Below are 24494 nucleotides of genomic sequence, written 5' to 3'. Positions count from 1 at the left end.
AAGGCGCTCTCGCTGGCACAGTGGAGCCAACAGCGATGGTGATTTAGGACAGGCGAGCTCTCCACTCTGACATGGAGTCAATCAAGGGCAGAATAATAAGGACGGACTATGCTCAGGCCTTTGGCTCGCTTTTGGCAACACTTTGCAGAAATACTTGCAGCTTGCATGTTTTTATTCGACAGGCTGCTGAAGCCAATATGCACATTGCCAAAGCCGGGGGGACAAGCCAGAGACTTGTAGGTATCGATGAGGCGAAACGCTCTCTGATTGTTGGGGAAAGAAGGTGTTTTTGGCTCCGATACAGTGTCCAATGTAACTTTGATTCATATCAGACCTGTATCGTGTTCTAATTCACCTCTGCACTATCTTTCATTTCCATTTCCTTCCTAGTTATTTTATGTCTTTTTTTAATGCTTAATGTCAGTAAGGGGGATGCATGCAGAGAAGGGAGGTCACGTGTTAAAGCAGGTTAGTGGGCAGGAGAAAGAGGGACAGGTTGAGGGAGACCTAGTTGTTTTAGAAAAAAGATGGTACAATAATGTGTGACTGTGAGAGGATATTGGCAAAGCTTTTAAGCACAGCAAAATGAATAATAATGTTCCATACCCATAAATTCAATTCTGAGAAGCTCTGCCAGCGCAGAAAGTTGTCGTGGTAAAAGGAAAGAGACAGATAGGGTCAGGTGTAATGTCCACTTTGGAGCAGATAAATCGTTGTCATGTCTTGTATACACTGAACCAGGATATAAGTTAATTAGTGCCGTCAATCATAGTGATTGACGTGTGTACCGTCCAGTAACAGACAGACAACTCAGACAGCCTCAGCTCTGTGACCCCCAGAAATTATCAACTGAAACGAAACGAAATCAAAAGCGAAGGGAGAAAAATGAACCCAAGGCAGAAGGAAAGAGAAGCCAACGGGCGGGAAAAGGCATGCGGAGACAGTCGGACAAAGACAGCAAGACAAGAAGCCACATCACTTACTGCTATATTTACTAGACCTCATTTCTGGAGTACAGAACAACAGACAGAAACAAAATTATAATAGAAAAAACAACAAGATAAAAGAAAGAAAATACCAAAAGCAGTGAGTTACTCTCCAACATAAAAACACACAGTCGATGAGGCTGGCACAGCGAATGGGGGCGTTTGACTAATGGCAATTGTGCGCCTTTGTATTGATTACAGCATACCTCTTATGTAGCACTTTGTCCCACTACTGCTGCGTACAGCTATTAAAACCTTTCATATGATTTACGGAGAAATCGTCTCGGCATTCCCAATTTCCATTGCTTTGCATGCATTACCGGCAGTAAAGAGAAATGCCCATACACATTATCTTCTGTTCACCCTGACCTTAAGTACTCTACACTTTGACAGGGTCCTATGTTCGTAGCACTAGAAAAAAGCAGGCAGTAACAAATCAACATGGATTCGAAACGAGAGGGAAATGTTGCTTCGACTGACAGAGAGAGCGTCAAAAAGCAATATAAAAGCACACAGATTTCAGCGGGTAGACGAGGCTTGATGGTGGGGTCAGAAATAAGCAGACGTCACATATAGTATGATATTTCCTGATGTAAAACAGTTACCATAGAAGCATTGCACATTGCTAATTTTGAACTGATTGTCCCAATTTAGGCTAAATGCCTAACTGCCCATACAATCGAAACCGAGTGACGAAACCAACAACCATTGGTAACCATTTTGTGTTATAGACACGAAATTGATTTCCCCATTTTTTTTGTGTCACACAGAACGATTTTAAAAGCAATGTAAATAATAACAAATTAGAAGGAAAAAGAGATTTAAAAAAATATAGATTTCAGTATTTTGACACAGAACGATTTTAGAAGCAATGTATTTATATTGGTAGTATGTTTCGTGCCTGTACCAAATAACAACAAATTAAATAAATAAATACAGAATTCAGTATTCTGAGGCTCTGAGCTCCATTTATTTTCCTCACGGACGGCAAAAAAACTCCGACTATAAACTATTTAAAATAAAAGGGTTAGGGTTAGGTTTAGGGTAAGATATTGAGTAAGAAAATGTTTTTATGAACCCCACAGCTTCCGGTCTTCCAAGACCCGACTGGACAAAAAGACGTGGTGCAGGCACAAAACATACTACCAATAGAAATACATTGCTTTTAAAATCGTTCTGTGAGACACGAAAAAAATGCGAAAATCGTGTTATAGAACACGAATCAATAGATTAAATTAATTGTGTGACTATAACACGAAATGCTGTGGTTGACGAAACATGCCTAGGATACAAAGCATTAGTTTGAAATGTATGGAATACGTGTTCACTTGCTTTCTTGCTGAGAGTTATATGAGAAAAGTAATACCACTCTCATGTCTGTACGGTAAATATGAAGCTGGGGCCAGGAAACTGTTACCATTAGCGTTAACATTAGCGTTAGCATTAGCATATTAGCTCTGAAGACTGGAAGCAGGGGACACTATTAGGCTGGCTCTGTCCTTAGTTACAAAGGAAAACGCTTTCAGCACCAATGATTTCCAAGTAAGATAAGGCAATCGATAATACTGTATGTCAATACTTCTAGCCAAAATATGGTTTAGCGCAAAGCTTCCTGTAAAACAAGTTTTTACACGTTAGCTTTCAATTTAGTTATACAAACATAATCTGTAAATCAATGAGCTTCAGAGGTGCTTTTTGGTGGATTCTGTTACCATCGGACAGAGCCATGCTAACCCTTTCCCTCTATTTTAAGTCTTTGTGCTAAGCTAAGATAAATGTTTTCTGGGTGTACTTTCACACACAAGAGGTGGCACTTTCTGTAATGCCCATGTATATACTGCATAATTAACATATGTATAATGTGTTTAATCTGCCTATAGCTCTGTATAATTAGAACTTTAAGCACATAAATATTCATAATGCTTTATTAAAATCATCATTTTACAATGGCTTATAAGGTTAAGTATCATAATACTAAATATTTGCTGGTCACTCACTGACATTTTAGATTCAATGATTTTTTTCCCAATTACTTTAAGCACTCAATGACCAACTGTAATGACCAGCTTGTGATGTATTATACTGAATGTGGCAGTACCTCAGGAATTGTATTACTTAAAGCACCCAATGACCACCAAGATGATGATGAATTACAATTAGTTGTATTTCACTATAATCCTTTTAATGTCAGATCACTTTGACTTGACCATTTATGTCATTATTAAATGCTTTCTAATGGGTTATGACTAGTTTTATAAATCATTAGGATTTTTTTACGCATTAAATAAATATGTATCAACTTAATTCCTTTATTATGCATTGCAGACATGAGCATCATAGATAGTGTTATCCACTAACAAAGAGTTTTTTTTTTTTTTTAAATGCCAAACTATGATTTCTATTTGGTTTCACTGTTATGAGAAGCAAAACCACCATTATGAACATATTAGAGCTTAACCCTGAAACATTTCAAGCAGCATTTTTGTTAGCCACATGCTACAAAGTCAGATTTTATCAGATGATCCATGGATGCTCCGAGTGAAAACAACATTTAATGTTGTGGATTTTATTCTAATTTCTTAGTACAGTAATGTTTACAACTTTGATTATATTAACATTTGAAATGGTGGATGTGATTTCTAGTAATGACTGTTTAAAACAATGTCAGATAAACATAGAATGTGAAGCCTCGATTGTCAGTCTTACTAAGTAAAATCAAAGAAATATGTATAACTTTGTATAAAAGAGAGGCACAGCAAAGAGTGAGAACTCTCACCCTTGTACAATAATATATATTAACATCAATTAGAAATCAACGTTTTTGTCAACCTATACAGCACCAATGGACCATCTGCAGAGAAAAATTAACAAATGAAAGAAAAACAACTCCTCCTGTATTTATATTATGTTCATTCTCTGTCTCCTCTGTTTCCTTATGTGCATTTCTATGGATCAAGTATTTTGTGTGCAATTTACAGCAAAAAAATACAGAACTTTAAATGTAAGAGTGTAAATATGTGGTGCTTTTTGTTGAGTTGTCAATTCTGGGGTTATTTTAACCAGCTTTCTAGGGCAATCATCCAGAATGAAATGTGCTCCATGTAAGGTTAGAGCAGTGTGAAACTGAACTTATGTGTGAATTATAAAAAATAACTCTTGTTTGTTTCTGGTGGCCAGAGGAACCAGGGGAGACAGGAAGAGGAAGGGGCGGACCCAGAGGCTCTCTCTCTCTCGCGCTCTCTCTCTCTCACTCTCACTCACACTCTCTCACTCTCACTCACTCACTCACACACACACACACACACACACACACACACACACACACACCACACACACACACACTCTCTCTCTCTCTCTCTCTCACACACACCACACACACACACACACCACACACCCACACACACACACACACACACCACACACACACACACACACACACACACACACAACCACACCACACACACCACACACACACACACACACACACACACACACACACACACACACACACACACACACACACACACACACACACACACACACACACACACACACACACACACACACTACACACACACACACACACACACACACACACACACACACACACACACACACACACTCAGAGTGCTCCCTTCATCCAACCCCTCCGATGTAGCATGCAGCATCTCAGTGAGAAAGAGACAGACAAGAGCAAATGGACATACTGTAGAAACCGGCCATGACGGAGTTTTGACAGCGGTCTCCCGTATAGTCATTGGGACACCTGATGGAGGGAAAACAAGACACAGAGGGGGAGAGGGAGGCGGGGAGGGGTTAGATATACAGAGGGAAGATAAAACAGGAGGAAAGAAAAGGGGAGAAGTACACACAGACAGGAAGAAGGGAGGGGGGAGGGGAGAGGGAGGGAGACATAAGAAAGCAGAGAGATGAGGGATTAGAAACAGCACAATCCACCAACTACAGAGAGAGATGACCTGCATACCGTGACATCACCGCCATCAATATGACATCACCGCTACAGTTAACACATCATCACAGTCATGAGGGTCATGTGATGGTGGGGCAGGAAGTATACGAGGGGTCAAACGTACAGTCGTTAACCTCACACACAAACACAAATGGCTCATATGGAGTGCATGATAAAATAGGTCTGTACAACTGTAACACGACACCCATTAAAATATCTATGAACCTTAATATTGTTGCAAATCTCATGTGAAGTCTGTAGAATGATGATGAAGTCACATTGCAAATGTTGTGAGTCTCATAAAGTAGATGGGAGTAAATTATGTGCATGCATGTTTTCATGACGCCATGTCTGATGTAGTGCAATCATTTCAAAACAATCTTCAGGGTATCCACACATTTTCCGTGACAAAACACTTAGACTTGTCCATGACTTTTCAAAGACCCATTATACCATTTTCATGCCCATTCTCAATCTATAAGCACATAACAATAACTGCTAAGAAAGCTTCATTCTGAATGTTATTTGTATGATAATTAAGCTTATCAGTGTATTTTCAATGCTATGAATTATCATATCATATAAAAGCTATGTTACATCAACAGCTACAAAAAGCAACTCAAAAAAGATTACATCGCATGGAAAGTTGTATATTTAATTTAATGCAACAGAATTCCATTACTTTTCAAAAAGGCTTTTACTAATTTCACCCGTATAGGCATGGAATATGGAAATTGGAAAGTCCCTCACTCTAAATGTGAGTCGAGTGGAAGATCGTTACAGTAAGAAGATCATTGTCAGCCAGGATATGATAAGCACCATGCAAAGATCAAGGCCTGGGGGCATGGTGAAAATATTTCTCTAATAATGGACTATGCACAGAAAACAGTGTGTAGCATAAGCACATTCAAAACAACAGGTGCTGGATCAGAAACAAACTGAAAGCAAAATCAAACAAGCATTGGGGTTCAAACTCCCACTGTGGATATTGGATATATATGTCATCCACAAAAAAGCAGTAACAAAAAAGTATCTGCACACTGAACTGATTTCCACGCAATTTCATTTAATAGAGTGACGTGTCGATTTGACAAAGACCTCGTCAGACAGACTAGCCGTCACAAAGTACAAAAAGTAATATGTAGTATATGTACAATACACACTATTAACACATTATTCAGTCGGTTTTTGTGATTGTGAGAGAAACTACTCTCAAACTGGACCAATCAGAGCAGAGCTTGACAGCACTGTTTGATTAACCTATTTAGGGGACAAAGCATTTGTGAATGTTGATCAGAGCAGCTTCAAAGCAGCTTTACATTTTTGACAAGAGTAATGTACAAATCAATGATCTCATTAACATACATAATGTGGATGGAATTAGGAATACTCGCTTACCCATTTACATGCACACAAACCTATATAACACACCACAGTAAAGGGAAAACCCCCAAAAGATAATAACCCCTTAAAAAATTGCTGGGATGCCTCTCGAAAAAATAACATCTTGATGAACTGGAAAGTGTGCAAACCCTCAAATTACTGCTGTTTCACTTTTCTGCTTATCATACCAGAGAAGTGTCTAGCACCGAAAGCATTTGCTTTTAATAATGTATTCAGCCGGTGTGAGATTCGGGTCAAGAAATGCAGCATTGTGTGGGTATAATGCACGCCAGTAAATTGTTAGTACTTGAATACATTTTTTTAAATTGTATTTCTCATAATAAAACAGATTTTTACGATATTGTTTTGATTAAATTAAATTAAATCAGAATAAGGTCACACATTACAATTAGTATGAAGTTATAGCTGTGGTTAGAACTCGTGCCAACACATACTAGTAAAAATGTTGATTAATGTTCCCTGCAGCGATCAGCGTATTTTGAGGTCAAGGTTTAATAAAGCTCGGGTAAGAAATCAAAGCAGTGTTTAATCATGCACATGCAGTGGTCAAGCTGTGAGGGAAAAATGAAAACAACATTCTTGCTTTGACTCACCGCACTTGTAATGACAAACATCCTGAGATGAACCCTGTAAATTAAGCCTTAGAGAAAGAATGACCTTCTGACAAATTGTGTAAATATTTGAGAAATGTAACAATTTTCACAAGGATAGAAGTATCGGACCGACACACACACAAACACACAGGGCCCTCCACAGTGTGTGAGCATGAAAATGGTTGGAATAGGTTTTGGTATTTCTCGAGCATAAATAGCAGCAACAGTTTACATGCAGCTGCAGAATGTGCTGTTTTGTTTCTGGATGGGTGGCGAGCTGTCAGCGATACCACGGCCTGAATATGATTCATATTCAGGCAACAGCCATCAAACTGAAATGCTGAAACTAACAAGTAGGCTCTTAGCTGCGTCATAATTCAAACAAAGACCAATATATTGTGTTGTTATGCTGACAGCTATTCTTTTCTGTTAAATCTTATCAGATCTTTAACCCTTAAATGGGCAATCACAATATTTAGGAACATTTATTGATCTCTATCTTCTAATGGCAGCGTCCCTGTAAAGTTAACGTCAACCCTCACAGGGTGAAAACAGTATTCCCGGTCTCTAACCGTATTCCCCTCACTGTCAAATGATTTTAAAATGGTATCTGCAGTACTCATCCACTAAAAAACATCAGTTTATCCTTGTTAATTACACAACATTCATGTTTTACAAATCAGATATTAATGTGTATACATATTAATATCTGATATATTACATTATATATACATTATCAGCTATAATATTTGTGAAATATTATAGCAATATCCTGTACAATGATGTGAAAACATGAATAAAACGACACATCTTCAGATGTTATACATACATAAGTGTCCTACACTAATAATAAAAAGTTATTATGGCATTGTATGCTGTGTGTTATTTGTAACATCTTCAGAAACTACCTTTCCAACTCCTCATGCAGTTGACTGTTACAGGTCTATACAGGTTCATGGTACAATGCAGGTTCATGGTACAATGCAGTTAATAGTTAATATTATGTTCTGGGCTGGACCCGTTCGAGTCCAGTTTTGGAAAGTCTGCCGTGGTTACATTCCATTTCAAAGAGCTGTTTGACGCTCGGCGTAACCTTGTCGCACTGCCACTCCAACATCCAATCACAGAGTTTGAGGACTAATTAGGGGGTTTGTAAAGCACAGTGGATGTTGTAGTCCCAAACGATAGCTGAGGATTCTGGGTAATGTAGTGTCTTCGGAAACTCTGTAGTGTCTAAACTCAGAAAAAACTATTTGTTTCTCCAAATCGAAGGTTAAAAACACAAAAGCATTGTACACAATTTAAACCAATCAGTGGCGGCTGGTGGAAAATATTTTTGGTGGGGCTGTTGATATAGTGAGTAAAAATGTGTTTAGCTCTAAACGCTCCTATCGCATCGCTCTAGTCGCTCGAGTTTCACCGCGGCTGCCAGCTGTGTTTACTCGCATCATTCAAACAAGACGCGCTCGGAAGCTACAACTACAACAAAATGAACATATTTTACCGTGATTAAATTGTAATACACGTTTCTAAATGATGCCGACGTAACAACATACTGATACCGGTTAGTAAAAACCATGAATTAATGCTTTGACAAGTCTGCAGACAGACGGCAGGCGGAAAACCTTTTAGAATGCTTGTTTTCTGAATGGAGAGGCTAAGCTAACGTTGTATATGCTCACTCCACACTCATAACAACGGCCTACAGACATAAATAAACCAGCGACTGTATTCGCCATGACACAGACAGTGCCGAGCCGTGCGGGGCCCGTTTTTGGTTGCGTTTCCACTTGGCCTAGTACCGGCTAGCGGGTCCTAATTCACAGTTTTTCTGGGCCCATAAAATCGTGGTTCTAGGGCCAGGAACAACCAGGCTGAGTCGGGCTGAGTATGCTAAACTAGAGAGAGAATCGCTGGCAAGGGGGCTACAACTACAACAAGATGAACATATTTTACTGTGATTTAATTGTAATACACGTTTCAAAATGATGCCGAATTAACAACATACTGATACCGGTTAGTAAAAACCATGAATTAATGCTTTGACAAGTCTGCAGACAGGCGGCAGGCGAAAAACCCTTTTAAAATGCGTGTTTTCTAAATGGAGCTTGGCTAAGCTAACGTTATATATGCTCCGACCGTCCACACTCACAACAAAGGCCTATATAGACATAAATAAACCAGTGACTGTATTCTCCATGACACAGGCAGTTAGTGTTGCACGGTGTATCGATACTTGAAAGGTACCGCGATACCCTGCAGTTAAAAACGGTACGATTCCTCCGTTTCATTAGTATCGGTACTTTAGGAATGACGGGGAAAAGTACTCCCGTGAAAAAGCGCCGTTTTAATAAAAGCCGTGTGTGTTCAGCGCTCTGCTTCCACTCCCTGTAGCCGTGCCTGCAGTCCCGCTCCTCTCAAGTCCTTCCCCTCTCTCGTGCACGCGGCCACGCGCTAGCTGCCAGAGCATGTGAGAAAACGAGAAGCATGGCTGCAAGTGGGAGTGCAACTGCCGCTGCGCCTCGGCTTGTTGACAGAAAAGACGCCAGAAGTCTGTGAACGGGCCGTTCAGGTGTTTCAGAGCAGAGCTCCCTGTCGGAGCGGAAGAGGGTGATGTGCACTGAATTTTTTTTCTGTCGCAATATTATCGTTGAGAAAACTTAACTAGCAAACTAGCATCACTATCTGCTAACGTTAGCTTTTGCTTTCGTTTTCTATTAGTTTTTTTCATAGGCTAGAAACGGAGGTGTTATAAGTATATATCTTGTACTTGAGTAAAAGTAGAAGTACCCAGGTCTTGTACTTGAGTTAAAGTAGAAGTACCAGAATGTAGGAACAATCCTTCAATCAAAATGTTCCTCAAATAAAAGTACAAAAGTATTATCATCAAAATATAATATAGTTAAAGTAGCGACCGTAAAAGTAGAAGCACCAGAGTGTAGGAATACTCTGTTACAGTAAAAGTACTGCATTCAAAATGTTCCTCAAGTAAAAGTATTAAAGTAGCGACAGTAAAAGTAGTCATTGTGCAGATTGGTCCATTTCAGAATAATATATATGATATGTTTTATAATGATTGATCATGAAAGTGTTCTCAAAGCTGGTAAAGGTGCAGCTAGTTTGAATGACTTTGTATACTGCAGGGTAGCTGGTGGATTTACTCCAGGTGGAACTAAAGTCTGATTCAACACTTGATATTTCACATCATTCATCCACATCTGTGAAGTAACTAAAGGGATTAATACATGTAGTGGAGTAAAAGTACACCATGTACCTCTGAACTGTAGAGGAGAAGAAGTACAAAGTAACAAAAGAAACATTGAAATACTTAAATAAAGTACAAGTATCTCAACATTGTACCCAAGTAGTACTTGAGTTTATGAACTTAGTTACTTTACACCAGTGGCTATAAAGATAGAAAGACTAAGTCTTGCACAGAGGCATTTTCAAAATGCTCAACAGTGCTGCCAAAATGTTAAACTCACTGCTACACAATTAAAATAAATGCTTTTATATATTTCTATTAGATGTGACTCTTTGGTGTTTCTGTTCTTAGTAACACTGCTGCTTTAGTTGTTCTGACTGCTAAAATCATCTGTTATTCCTAATTTTAAAGCCGATATTCCGTGTTTCCCTTTTTTTAAGAAAAGTATCGAAAAAGAATCGGAATCGCAATTCTTGACTTGGTATCGGTATCGAAACCAAAATGTTGGTATCGTGACAACACTACAGGCAGTCTGTGGTTTGTACTTGTTTAACTTTTGTCTAGTTTCTGAACGGATCGTATCTGTCCCCGGCTGTTTGAAGAGCAAGCATGGGAAACAAAAGACAGCATTTACCTGTTTGCATCCAGCTAGCCATGCCTTTCTGGTGTACCAGCTACGTGAGAAGCCTCGTTGATACGTTTTGTCTTTTTCACGAGCTTGCTGCGATATATACAAATCGGGTTGGTCCGGTCCAAGGTCTTTAAGCAACAGTTTATCTCACAAACTTCTCCTTTCGAAAGGATTGGAGATTAGCTCTTGAACGTAATTGGGCGGGGACCGAGGTCCGGCGACTCCACCTGCCATTCTCTACACCTTGGTCACTCACGAGTAGGGTTGGATATCGTTTGAATTTCCACGATTCTGATTCCGATTCCGATTCTACTTTTCGATTCTGGTTCTTAACGGTTCTCAATTCCGATTCTTTGAGGGGCAGGGTAAACAAATGATACATGCTTCTTCCACCAAAAAATTAGTTTACAGTAATATTCACATTAACCAGTCTGTTTATATTCACTACTATGTAACTGTAACCTGAGAACCACTGAAGCTACAACAGTCCAACTTTTAAAGGAAACCCCCCCCCCCCCCAATTAAAAACAGTTCTTGTTGAGAAAAACAAGCATATCTGCCTTCTCAGGCATACCGGGAAGAAATGTTTGAACATTTTAAAGTAAAATGCTTCAATCTGGTGCACTTTAAGCAGAATTACTAGAGACTAGATCTAGGGGGTACAACTCTAAACACCCATATGAAAAAAATCGGTTTACATTTTAATAATTAAATAAGTATGTGAACATAACCAATAACCTACCTTAGTCAATAACAAATACATGTAACGTATTTTAGTTTTGTTGTTCATTCATATCTTATTTTACTATTTTATTCATGCATATTTTTGTATCTCTCCAGTTTAAAACGATGTGTCTGGTTTACTGTCCTATAGTATACATTGGAATGATTTCAAACCTGTTTTATCCCAATAATTATAAAGGAGTGCCTTGGAAATATGTGTTTACATAAATTGTGATCAAACCGTTTGAGACCCACTGAGATAACTTAGACTAAAGTGAACTATCTAAACACTGAGTTCTTTACCTCACTGAGGTGTAGTTATCAGCCTCTCAGTCTGACTGGAGAGGACTCTCCCTCCACATCATTGTAGAAACATCTTCTTCTTCCGTTAGAGCAGCTAGCACCAGATGCTAATAACAACAGCGCGTACCGGTGCACCGTCCCTTTCTGCCTCGCTCGCTCCCACGCTCACTCGCACTTTGGCTGTGAGCTGCGGTTGCCAGATAAACCAACATCCCCCATTGTCATCACTTACAGCGCCCATCGTACAGGGCAAATGAAAAGTGTAACCGGGATGAAAAGGGGTTACATTTACTTAATTATGAATGTTTTTACATCAAGGCCGAACATTAGGATGAGCACCAACCGTCAAAACATTTTTTTTTTCTCCCAGAGCTGTCAGCGCAGCGCCTCCACAGATCTGGCGCCCTAGGCGAACATCTATAACGCCAGTACAACGGGCCGGCCCTGGTCTCAGGTTACGCTGTAGGAAGTGTAGGTACAACCATAGATATATATATATATATAAACATGTGTTTATATATATATCTATGGGTACAAACGCTACATTTCCCGCCCCTTCGTAGTCATACAGTAGGCTACTGCATGCTATTTAGCTTAAGCTAGTTGGTAGAAAAATGCCTCCGTTCTCTACAGATGACTTCCACAAACTTCTACAGAAGATGGCCGTGCTGGAAATGAAAATGCAACGGCTGGAAGTTAACGTGGAAGTGAATGGACTATGTTGTGGGAATGACACCACTTTACCAGTGTTGCAAAATAATGGAAAAGGGTATGCTAACTCACAGCTAGTTAGCAGCTACAAGGATTCCAAGGAACAGGAGGGCTGTGTACCGGGTCATAAATCTACAAGTGGTGGTCCTCCCTGGAACTCTCTGGGTGCAAAGCCTAAGAGTAAATCATTTTCATGAGATTTGGGAGGAAGGATAACGGGCAGAGCCCAACACTCTGAAATATGTGATGCGACCGGCTGGCCTGCATTGTTATCACCCAAGAGGAGCGCCTCTTCAACCCCTAAACAGCAGTGGACAGCTGCTAAAGGGAGAATTACAAAAAATCCTCCTAAACCACCAAGTGTGCCAATCCAGAACAGATACGCTCCGCTGACAGAGAGCCGGAGATCTCTTTCTGATGACCTGGATAACCCGTCCTCTTCACACAGCAGGGTAAGGACCAATAGCTACTCCAAAAGTAAAAGGCTAGAGGGAAAGCTAACGACTGGGCCTGAAACTCTGATTGTGGGTGACTCTGCTGTAAGAGATGTAAAAGGTCTGTGTAGTAAGAACAACACCAAAGTACTCTGTTTTCCTAAGGATACAGTCTCTGACTTGGCTGAGAAGATCCTGCATATTGGGGCTGAACATCCGACTGTGAAGAATGTGGTACTACATATTGGAACAAATGATGTTGTGAAACAAGAGTCAGAACTGCTGAAAAAATACTTTAAATGTCTGTTGGAAACTGCCAGCTCTCTAAATGCAGAGGTGTTCATCAGTGGCCCTCTACCGCCAGTCAGAAGAGGAGTGGAGAGATTCAGCAGATTGTTTGCACTGAACACGTGGCTTTCAACTGTCTGTTCTGACCATTCTGTGCATTTTATTGACAATTTTAACTTTTTCTGGGACCGCAGACATCTTTTCAAGGCAAATGGAGTTTGCCTTAACAAGTCAGGAGTGAAATTGTTTATCTCTAACATATTCAACTGCCTGCGTCATCAATCTGTTCCCTCTGCCAAGGACAAGCGGCAAGAGGAATCAAAACAGGAGATAGACACAACACATCGCGCAGAAAACCCTGAAGAAGTATCACTGCACCCGCCTGAGGAATGTTCTGATTATGGGAGACCTATGAAACACACGGAGGAGTCCCCACCGCCCGTCACCCCCCCCCCCTGTCAACGCCTTTGAGGATACTCCGTTCACCCTTTCGCCCTCGCCCACCCTCCTGGAGATCGTGGAACACAAGAAGGAGATACAGAGGGCTGGCACCGATTCCTTCCTGGATTTCAAAGACCAGACTAAGGCGATACGCAGGGCTGGCAGCATGTCCTTTACCCCCGCTCCTCAACGACGCCCACCAAAATCACCAAAGCAGAGACGCGCACCATCTCCCCCGGCTTCATCACCATGCCTACCACAATCATCCAAACCAAAACAATCTGCAAACTGATATCTGCTGGGTCCAGGCTCAAGCGCGTATGGCACTCTCAACTCTTTCCAGGACATGCCCGGGCCCTGCCTGCCAGTAGCTTTGCCGATATCTGTGTTGATAGGTAATAGATTAAGAGCGGTGAATGATCTTAGATACAGGAAGCACTCAAACGTTTGTGTGAGTTTATCTAATTTAGCAGTGATTCCATGTCAGCCACAGCTTGTTACAAAAATCCTGACTGATAGTGTGTTTAACGAACTTAAACTAGCTTTATTAAATGTCAGGTCTTTGGCAGGAAAAACATTTTTAATCAATGATTTTATCACTGAGCACAATCTTGATTTTATGTTTTTAACAGAAACTTGGATTGAACAAAATAACAGTGCAGCTGTTCTTATCGAATCAACCCCTCCCAACTTTAGTTTTATGAGTCAGGAAAGAATGCATAAGAAAGGGGGTGGAGTTGCTATTCTGTTCAATGATTCTATTCAATGCAGGAAGACATCGTATGGAAACTTTGATTCTTTTGAATATGTGGCCCTTCAGCTGAAATGCTCCTCTCGAGCTCTGTTCCTAAATATCTATAGGCCACCCAAATACTGTGCAAGCTTTTTTGATGACCTTACTGAACTGCTGTCTATAGCAGGGTTTCCGCTAGGATTTTTTCTCGTCGGTCAAATGTCCGGGCAGAATTTATTTTACCGGACTAATTTGAAACTTACCGGTCATATTTCAATAATAATAATAGTTGTGTAGCAGAGTTTCCGTTAGCAGGTAATTACCGGACTATGAGCAGATATGCTTCAGTTTAAAACTCAGTTCACGGGCTCATTTTTATATTGCTTCAGTTTATAATCGTAACAGATCGAAAAATTCAGATTCATTTTTCAATAAATGATTCCACAAACAACAAACAACATAATTATTACATTCAAACAAACTACTTGTAGTAGATAACGTACATTATTCAGAAGTTTACATCAACTTTGAATAATAACACGGGAGAAACGGATCCTCTCCCTCCCTCTCTCTCTCCTGACAGCAGGTCAGTTTCTCATGCAGCTCGCTAAACAGAGGGCGGGGCTTCAGGTGATCCTGCAGAGCTGCGTGTCTCGGTCAGACTCAGCAGCTGATCTCTCTCTCGCTCCGGTTACACTTCACTCGCGTTTATGTCCATATCGATCAGATCCAGCTCTCCTGATCGGCCTTTATAGAGAGCACCGATCAAACTATTAAGAGTGAATATCGGCCGATAATGACCGGCGGCCGATCGATCGCAGCCTCCCTAATTATTACCAGACATTTTGACCGTCAGGTTTTGAATTTACCGGTTTTTTATAAATTTTACCAGCTAAAAACCGGTAATTACCGGCTAACGGAAACCCTGGTCTATAGTGTGTATTGACTTTGACCGTCTAGTCATTGTTGGTGATTTTAACATCCATGTTGACAACCCCCAGGACAGAGGGGCTAAATAACTGTTTTGTGTTCTTGATAGCTATGGACTGACTCAGCATGTGACGGAGCCCACGCACAATAAGGGGCACACTCTGGACTTAATTATCTCAAAGGGTCTGAATATCTCTAAGGTTGTGGTGACTGATGTTGCACTGTCTGACCATTCCTGTGTTTTCTTTGAGAGCTCTATTTCTGTTCACACAAGTGTTCAAAAAGAGGTAACCACAAAGCGATGTTTAACTGAAAATACTAGGGAAATGTTTACTCAGAATTTTTCTTCCACACTTGCCCCTGCTAACACCTCAGTAAATGAGCTAGGAGATCATTTTAATTCAAAAATTAAAAATGTTATAGGTGCCATTGCTCCAATTAAGGTAAAGGAAGTGACTGGGAAGAAAATATCTCCATGGAGAAAGGCCATGACCGTTAAAACAGAAAAAAGAGAATGTCGAAAAGCTGAACGCAGGTGGCGAAAAACAAATCTCCAGGTTCACTTTGAAATTTATAAAGAGAGACTTGGCCTTTATAATTTGGAATTGAAAAACGCACGACAATCATTCTTCTCTGACATCATTACCAAAAACAAAAACAACGCACGTGCCTTGTTTGCTACCGTCGACAGACTAACTAACCCCCCAGTGTCAGTAGCCTCTGAATTTCTATCCACCAGGGCGTGCAATGATTTTGCCTCCTTTTTCACTGACAAAATTCAGAAAATCAGACAAGCAGTCAGTGCCTCTGCATCAGGAACAGCTAATGTGTTGTCTCTGTGTCCACTTAACATCAATTCAGAGATCATGACACAATTCCATCAGATTAATGATAAAAACCTGGAGGACATTATACAACTTCTGAAATCCTCCTCCTGCTGCCTTGATATTATTCCAACAGGATTTTTCAAAGATGTTTTGCCTTGCATGGCCTCAGAACTACTTCATATAGTAAACAAATCTCTTCACTCAGGTATTTTTCCACAGGCCCTGAAAACTGCAGTCATTAAAACCGCTCTTAAAAAAGAATAATCTAGATGCTTCAGTAATGAACAATTACAGGCCCATATCAAACCTGCCATTTCTAGGTAAGATCATTGAAAAAGTTGTTTTTCAACAGTTGAGTAATTTCTTGCATTTAAATGGTTGTTTCGATGTGTTCCAGTCAGGCTTTCGTCCAAACCACAGCACTGAGACTGCTCTTGTAAAGGTCTTTAACGTCATCCACTTAAACACAGACAGTGGCAGAACTTCAGTGTTAGTATTATTAGATCTCAGTGCTGCGTTTGACACTGTTGACCACAGCATATTACTGGACCGACTGGAAAACTGGGTGGGACTTTCGGAAACAGTTCTAAATTGGTTTAAATCCTACTTAAAAGACAGAAACAACTCTGTTTCTATCGGTAAATACACATCTGAGTTGACAAATATGACATGTGGGGTTCCTCAAGGCTCCATCTTGGGGCCTCTTCTCTTTAACATCTACATGCTACCACTGGCTCAGATAATGAAGAACAACAAAATAAGTTACCATAGCTATGCAGATGACACACAAATTTACGTAACAATTTCACCAGGAGACTATGCTCCAATTCAAACACAGAGTAAGTGCATTGAACAAATCAATGACTGGATGTGTCAGAACTTTCTCCAATTAAACAAAGATAAAACTGAGGTAATGGTTTTTGGAGCCAAGGCAGAACGTTTAAAAGTTAGCGCTGAGCTTCAGTGTGCAATGTTCAAACCAACAGATAAAGCCAGAAATCTAGGTGTAGTCATGGACTCTGACCTGAGTTTCAACAGTCACATTAAAACAGTTACTAAATCAGCCTACTATCACCTAAAGAACATATCTAGGATTAAAAGACTAATGTCACAGCAGGATTTGGAAAAACTTGTCCATGCCTTTATCTTCAGTAGACTCGACTACTGCAATGGTGTCTTCACAGGTCTCACTAAAAAATCTATTAGAAAGCTGCAGCTGATTCAGAACGCCGCTGCTCGAGTCCTCACTAACACTAAGAAAGTGGATCACATCACTCCTGTTCTGAAGTCTTTACACTGGCTTCCTGTGTGTCAAAGAATAGATTTCAAAATACTGCTGCTGGTTTATAAAGCACTGAATGGTTTAGGCCCAAAATACATTACTGACCTCCTGCTAAACTATGAACCATCCAGATCTCTCAGGTCTTCAGGGACTGGTCAGCTTTCTGTCCCCAGAGTCAGAACTAAACATGGTAAAGCAGCGTTCAGTTATTATGCTCCAAATATCTGGAACAAACTCCCAGAAACCTGCAGGTCCGCTGCAACTCTGACTACTTTTAAATCCAGGCTGAAGACTTTTCTTTTTGTCGCTGCTTTTATTTGAACTATTCATATCTTAAACTGCACTGTAACTTTTATCCATGTACTTTTTCTTGTAATGTTTAATTGAACTATTTATATTTTAGACTGCACTGTAACTTTTATCCATGTATTTTTTTCTTAATGTTTATTTGATTAGCTTTTCTTTTTTAATGCTTAATGTCTTTCATTTTTTTTTTTTTTTTTGTGTAAAGCACTTTGAATTGCCTTGCGTTGAAAAGTGCTCTATAAATAAACTTGCCTTGCCTTGCCTTGCCTTGCCTTGCCTTACGGAGAGCGGCAAGAAACATTTCCTCAGGCATCGAAAAGCAGAACCGAGATTCACATGTCTAAATGATGCCGTTGGAATCGAAATGTTGGAACCGGTTCCGAACCGGAACCGGTTCTCGATACCCAAGTCTAAAAAGCAACACACGTCAACGCACGTAAGCAACGTGGGCGCCAACGTGGGCGCCAACGTGGGCGCCAACGTGGGCGACAACGTGAGCGCCCTCGTGACCAAAATATTTTATGCCGCTGATTGGCTGAAATTATGTTTCGGCGGCACAGTTTACTATTGAGACTTTTGCAACGTGCTGGTTGCTACTGTTTGGCTTGGGGGCTCTTTGCACAGCGCCCGGTAATGATAAACTAATGCCACGGGCAAGGCCAGGCAGGAAACATGTGACTTATCAGTAACTTTAGACATCGTAACACAATTATTTTAAACGAGATTTTATCGTAGATTATACATGTTACTGATACCAATTGTATGATATTTACCTTGTTCATTAAAAATAAAAAATTGTTACCTTGTTCATTAAAAATAAAAATATAAAATATAGTTTGAAAAAAAAAAATTCAATTTTTTTTTTTTAATTTCATTTTTTTTTCAGATTTTTTTTGTATGTGGGAAGAGGTGGGGCGGGGCCCCTAGCGCCCCTATGGGCCGGCCTCCACTGAAACCAATCAATATTGTGTAATTAACAAGGATAAACTGATGTTTTTTAGTGGATGAGTAATGCAGATACTTCCGGTTTTATCATGAAAGCTTAGAGACCGGAAATACTATTTTCACCCTGTGAGGGTTGACGCTAACTTTACATGGACGCTGCGGAAAGACGTAGTACACGTTCTCCTGGCCAGACCTCAAATCATCTTCGTAATATATATCAAACTATAGATCCTACACATCCACTGGACGTAGATTCTAAAAGTACAATATACACTTCTCGTTAGAAATCTAATCAAAAAGCATTTTAATGGCCAAACTATTCCACAATTTAGGATTTTCCAGAGAGGGTTATTTGTGAATAAACGACCATCCGGAGCATTTGCAAACAACGGGAGCATGTTGTTTCTTACACGACCACTAGAGGTGCTACACTTTAAAACGTGACTATGGGTCACAATAAGCTGCTGAACAATCGATCTATTTGGTCGTTTTTTGTAGGAGGACAGGCTGATATTAAACTGTCATTACACACATGTTACACATGGATACAGTCAAATGACTGCATTTGCGAGGATACATAAGCCGGGTTAAATGAATCCACAAGAGGCCCTCATTTCAATGTAATGTTGAGAAAATAAAGTAAAAAAATATCTTTGGGAGTGATTCAAATCCTAAAATGTCTTGAACTATGAGTTATAATGAGTATCATGGATTTTACCCAGCCAGGCGTAATTGATCCAATCTCTCTATTGCTATAATTGATAGTAGATCAGCTTTTACTGCAGTGAAATGAAAAGAAGACATGACATAGAAAATCTCCTCCAACTGCAGTGCACATTACACTGGAGATGAATCACAGCAGTTGGTGAACCACAGTGTTATGATATCATGGGTGTGGCTCCGTTACAGTCATTACAGCTCTCGGGCTCTAATAGCTGTATTGTATTTATTACGATAATTTAGAGTCTGGTCAACAAAAGTATCCAGTTTTAAAAGGCAAAGGGCCTGCGTGTGATACTGCCCATGTAACTGACCGGGTATCCTTTTCTCCTCTTTCTCACCACTAAAGAGACAACTTGCATTTTGAATCAATTACGGCAAAAACCCTCGGAAGAGCCCACTCAGCAATTTCCCATAGAGTTATAAATAGAGCAGAGAGAAAGAGAGAGGGGGGAGACACGAAGAGCAGAGGCAGCCTTATGCCGGCAGAGCTTTTACTGTATATCATTTCCCTTCTTTCCTCCCTCCACCCTTTCTTTATCTGCACATGCTCTCCTCCCCGCACCCCCCCACACACGACTATACTGCTCCGAGAACAAGCACAGAGGCAAAATAAAATCCGAAACACCTTTTGTTTCAGAGTGAGAGCAAAGCCGGGGATTCAGTTTTCAGTTTGATAGATTCATTATGCAAAGTCTCCATAAATATGAGGAATAAAAACACAGACAGCTGTGGACATTAGGCGCAGGCATCAATACTAGACTGTGCCATTTGTTGATTACAATATATTAAATGAACTTAATTGATTCAAATGGGGAATCTATAAGTCTCTATCAATCTATATCTGGGAATACACGATTTAATGTTGCTTCCAGACTGGAGTCGCGCAACAACATTAAGATGAATGAGAGCTATGTGCGACTCTACACAGAAAGCTATACGGTGGGCTGAAGGCAGCATAGAGCACACTGAGTTTTCACTAACAGCAGCTCGCCAGGGGGCATGTTTGTATGTCCTGATGTTCACTTCAACCTCCACTCTGTTTTATCCAGGGTGCCTTTCTTTATGGGCTGTCCTCCACTATAACCTACAGACTCCAATTTGCAGTTCCCCCTTTAGGGGATTATACATTTCCATGGTCGGCACAAAAGGAGCTTCCAAATACCACCTCAACTTTCAGGGATAACAATCTGCTGCGTGCAGGAGCCTCGCAGTGATGCAACAGCAGCAGGATCGTGAGTGTGTGAGCGTACGTGGGGGTCTACATATCTCTCTGAAGAGAACAAGCCCGGGCAGACAGTCTATAGACAGTGGTCTTATTTACGTCCTGTTTCCACTGGGTCTTACAGACAGGCCAACAAAGGATGACAGAGCTGAGGAGGAACTGTAAGTCTCTGGGAGCTGCTACACCTTGATAGCCCTGCTGTAGCTTCTTGAAATATGCAGTGTATGTAGCACCATGATGTACAGAAGGTTGTAATCCTGCCCATTTCTCAGCCCTAAATTGCTATATGCATGTAGTAATGAGTGTACAGTATGCACCCTCTCGAACAAAGTTTTCTGCTTGTCAGCACCATGAAAAAAATCCTGATTTATCCTTCAGCAATGACCGGGAGGTATATCAGATGAGAGATAGAGAGAAAGGCAGAGAGGGGAGGGGAGGAGAGGGGAAGCAAGGGAGATAACTATATATATATAGAGGTAGAGAGAGAGAGAGAGAGAAATATATCACAGCAGTGACTAATACAGAGTTCATGGACATGTTTTGCACTGGCTGTTCTAAACACCTAGCAGTCTGGTAGCCCTTTCCTGTGAAGAATCCTCCCACTCACAGGAAGTGCTGCGTTTTATGTTAGCAGTTTATTTCAAATAAACAGCAAAAGGAGGACTAGATACTTAGCAAGCAGTGAACCCTGTTAACAGCTCCTGTTCTGCAGCAAGGCAGAAATAGCTGTGGCATTTCCATTACTACATTTCAGATCTAGTTTGCTGTGTATGTGATCCCTAGTTTTCCTAACGTCCTGTTTCCTCCCCCCAGGGACAACGGAAAACATGGCGACACAAACAGTTACAGAGCAAAGGCAGAAAAAAAGGGAGGACTAATGTTTTCCCAGCCTTATCTGCCAAACAACATAGCGTTTCTTGTCACAAAGTCAAAGTTGTTTTGCTAGTCTTGGTAGTCCTGCGTTCACACTGCATGTGAACGCAGGACGGGGCAACACCAAGTTTCAGCTACAGCGTCATAGTGCAACCTACCAACAGCAGGATAAGTGTGACGCATTGCTATCAATATTGGTATAGACAGTAGTAGATGTGTTCATTCAGGGGGGAGGGTTTGATTCATTCACATGCAAATAAAAAAAGCCTATATAGTCCCCACATATATGAGAAGATAATATCTTTGATCCAAGCATTAACAGGAATAAGCGCTGAACTAAGAGAAAAATCACAATTACTAATATGTCTGCTACTACACGATGGACAGCTCCATGGATTCCTCAATTTACAGCACAGATAGGCTTCTGATATGTATATCAGAGCCATGGTTAGGGCCATAGAATCTTACTTAGTTAATAGGCTAACAAGAGGCCTACATTCCTGTCATTTTGCTCATCAAGAATTTGGCTCACCCTCAAATTACTTGCAGTTGCGAGTACGTAAGCAAATAAGTAATACAATTACAGCACGTTTTCCAAATTGAAGGGAGACAACTTAAAAACAGATGGACAATGCATTAATTATGTATTATGTAAGTATCACATTTTAAAATGCAGTGTGACTGTTGCAGTAATTTTTCAGTAAACAGTAAATTATGGATTAATTTTCACACAAACTCACCGCTGACAAGGACTTTTGCTATTTTCCTAATTTACCCACAATCCTCTGCTGGATAAAGCATTGTAATACATTACAGATAACTCTCAATCTTGGCAGCTAGCTATAAGGAATTCTCAATAGAGTGGCGAAGTCACGCCCATCTACTTCTGGTCCATGGGACCTTTTTTCGGAAAAATTATGTATTGAAGTCAATGAAGAGAGAAAACTTATCTTTCGATCCCGTTTGAATTGTGCCATGAATTACACATATGATGTTTGTCAATCTTAACAAATCATTTCCATGTCAAAAAAGTCACAGTTTGTCATAAAACTGTAGAAATATAAGACTATGAAAAATCTGCAACTAGAAAGACTACAAATCCCAGAGTCGCGTAAGTGATGTCATAACTGATGTCACAATTGTTTTCCTCCACCAAATAAGAGATAGCTAAGATAAGATAACTTGCCTGTGTGCTTAGTACCAGGTTGTTATCATACCAGCAATGAGTCTTGTTCGTTCTTTCGCTTCCTGTCTGATTAAAGGACCAGGAGTGGCTGGATCAAGTTAGCTACCTAGCTAGTAGCAAGCACGTTAGTTAGCATTACAGTCTTAGCCTTGTCATTTTTATTAGCCTTAACATGAAGTGACATCAAGTAACCCAAAATGTTAAACAGTAAGAGTAGTAGTAATATTTCGTGAACCCTTTGAAGAGTAATGTCACACCGGTGTGATCATTCTATAATACACCATTTAAGCCAGGGGGAGAAATGCTAACGCTAGCGCTACATTAGCATCGGCGATCTGTTCTACTGCTATCTGCACAAATGGTTGACATTAAACATTAAAAAGATCAGGCAGTTCAGAGAGAATCAAAGGAAGGCAGGCAGGCAGGCAGGCAGGCAGGCAGGCAGGCAGGCAGGCAGGCAGGCAGGCAGGCAGGCAGGCAGGCAGGCAGGCAGGCAGGCAGGCAGGCAGGCAGGCAGCTTTGCATGACATTCTTCTGGACGTGTTTCATTGTGTTGATAGTGAGGGTAGTCAATCCCTTTTTTGACAAGACAGTAGTGACGGCCATAGTGTATTGTTGTGCTAGTCTGCGAGACCAGAGATGTAGTTCATTGAGCGTTTCACACAAACAAATGTGTTACTTCACAGTTTTGCGACACATTTTTATTTTTTTGACTTACAAAATTATCTTTTAAATTGACAAACATCATATGTGTAATTTACGGAGCCCCCTAGGGGACATGGAGAAGAAAAAAATAATAATTTGAAAAAAATAATAATAATAATGTTTTGCGAGATTTCGCAAAACCTTTGCGAGATATCGCGAAACCCCTTTGCGAGATCTCGCAAAACCCCGTTGCAGTTTGTAGACGGTCCCTAAGCACTCCTCTCCTTCCTCCAGCTGCAGATTGTGACCAATTCTTGATGTTTAGCTCGGATGACGGCGCGTATCGAACTGTTCTGATAAAAACGACTCTGTAGCTCGTTGTCTACCTTGCTATGATTGTAAAGTCATGTTGTTTGTATTTTTACAACGTTATGTTCATGAGTTATTGATCCGCGAAATTAGAATCTGTCAATAACTCAGCTCAGAGGAACGTGCATGTCCCCTCGCTCTGAGTGTTTTCTTGAGGTGTCTTCACTTATGTGAAACCCTTTTATATATACAGTCTATGTGTGAAACCCATGCCTATTGCCAAGCACTGATGTTATATCTTTATAGTTAAGGCCAAGCTCAAAGTAAAATCGATGAACCACTGCATTGTTGTGGTTTCTGTGTTTCCGTAGCAGCAGAACTGACCAGGAAGTACTAAATGAAAAGTATTGCGAGATCTCGCAAAGGTTTTGCGATATCTCGCAAAACATTTTTTTTTTTTTTTTTTTCAAATTATTATTTTTTCTTCTTCTCCATGTCCCCTAGGGGGCTCCGTAGTAATTCGTGGCACAATTCAAACGGGATTGAAAGATAATCTTTCTCTCTTCATTAACTTCAATACATAATTTTTCCGAAATAAGGTCCCATGGAGCTCCCCCGGAAGGGGAGAGACTTCGCCACTCTATACTGTCAATGTGGTTGCTTAGTAACTAACTAGCATAGAGCTAACAGTGGCTAATAACAGATAGTTGTGAATGAAAATGAATAAGTTAATTAAGTATAGGCACTTGATAAAACTATAGTCCAATAACTCTTTTGAGGTATTCAATCAAAACTTCTCCCCTCTTTGCTTTACGCAACCTGAT

At 40.4% G+C, this 24494-nt stretch overlaps 1 protein-coding gene across 2 annotated transcripts in view; it reads right to left on the bottom strand.

Annotated features, from left to right (window-relative positions):
• Positions 1-24494, bottom strand: part of nrg2b (neuregulin 2b) — an 89335-nt gene that overhangs the window by 16452 nt on the left and 48389 nt on the right. For both annotated transcript variants that reach the window (XM_071204666.1, XM_034093176.2), the window contains exons 5-6: positions 4694-4752; positions 607-630 (exon numbers count right to left, since the gene is read on the bottom strand). In XM_071204666.1, coding sequence (XP_071060767.1) covers positions 607-630; positions 4694-4752 — 83 coding nt within the window. The remainder of the gene's footprint in view (positions 1-606; positions 631-4693; positions 4753-24494) is intronic.

The sequence above is a fragment of the Pseudochaenichthys georgianus genome, chromosome 10 (assembly GCF_902827115.2).
Source record: "Pseudochaenichthys georgianus chromosome 10, fPseGeo1.2, whole genome shotgun sequence".
In the NCBI taxonomy this organism is placed as follows: domain Eukaryota; kingdom Metazoa; phylum Chordata; class Actinopteri; order Perciformes; family Channichthyidae; genus Pseudochaenichthys; species Pseudochaenichthys georgianus.
This window is presented reverse-complemented; position numbering and strand designations above follow the sequence as displayed.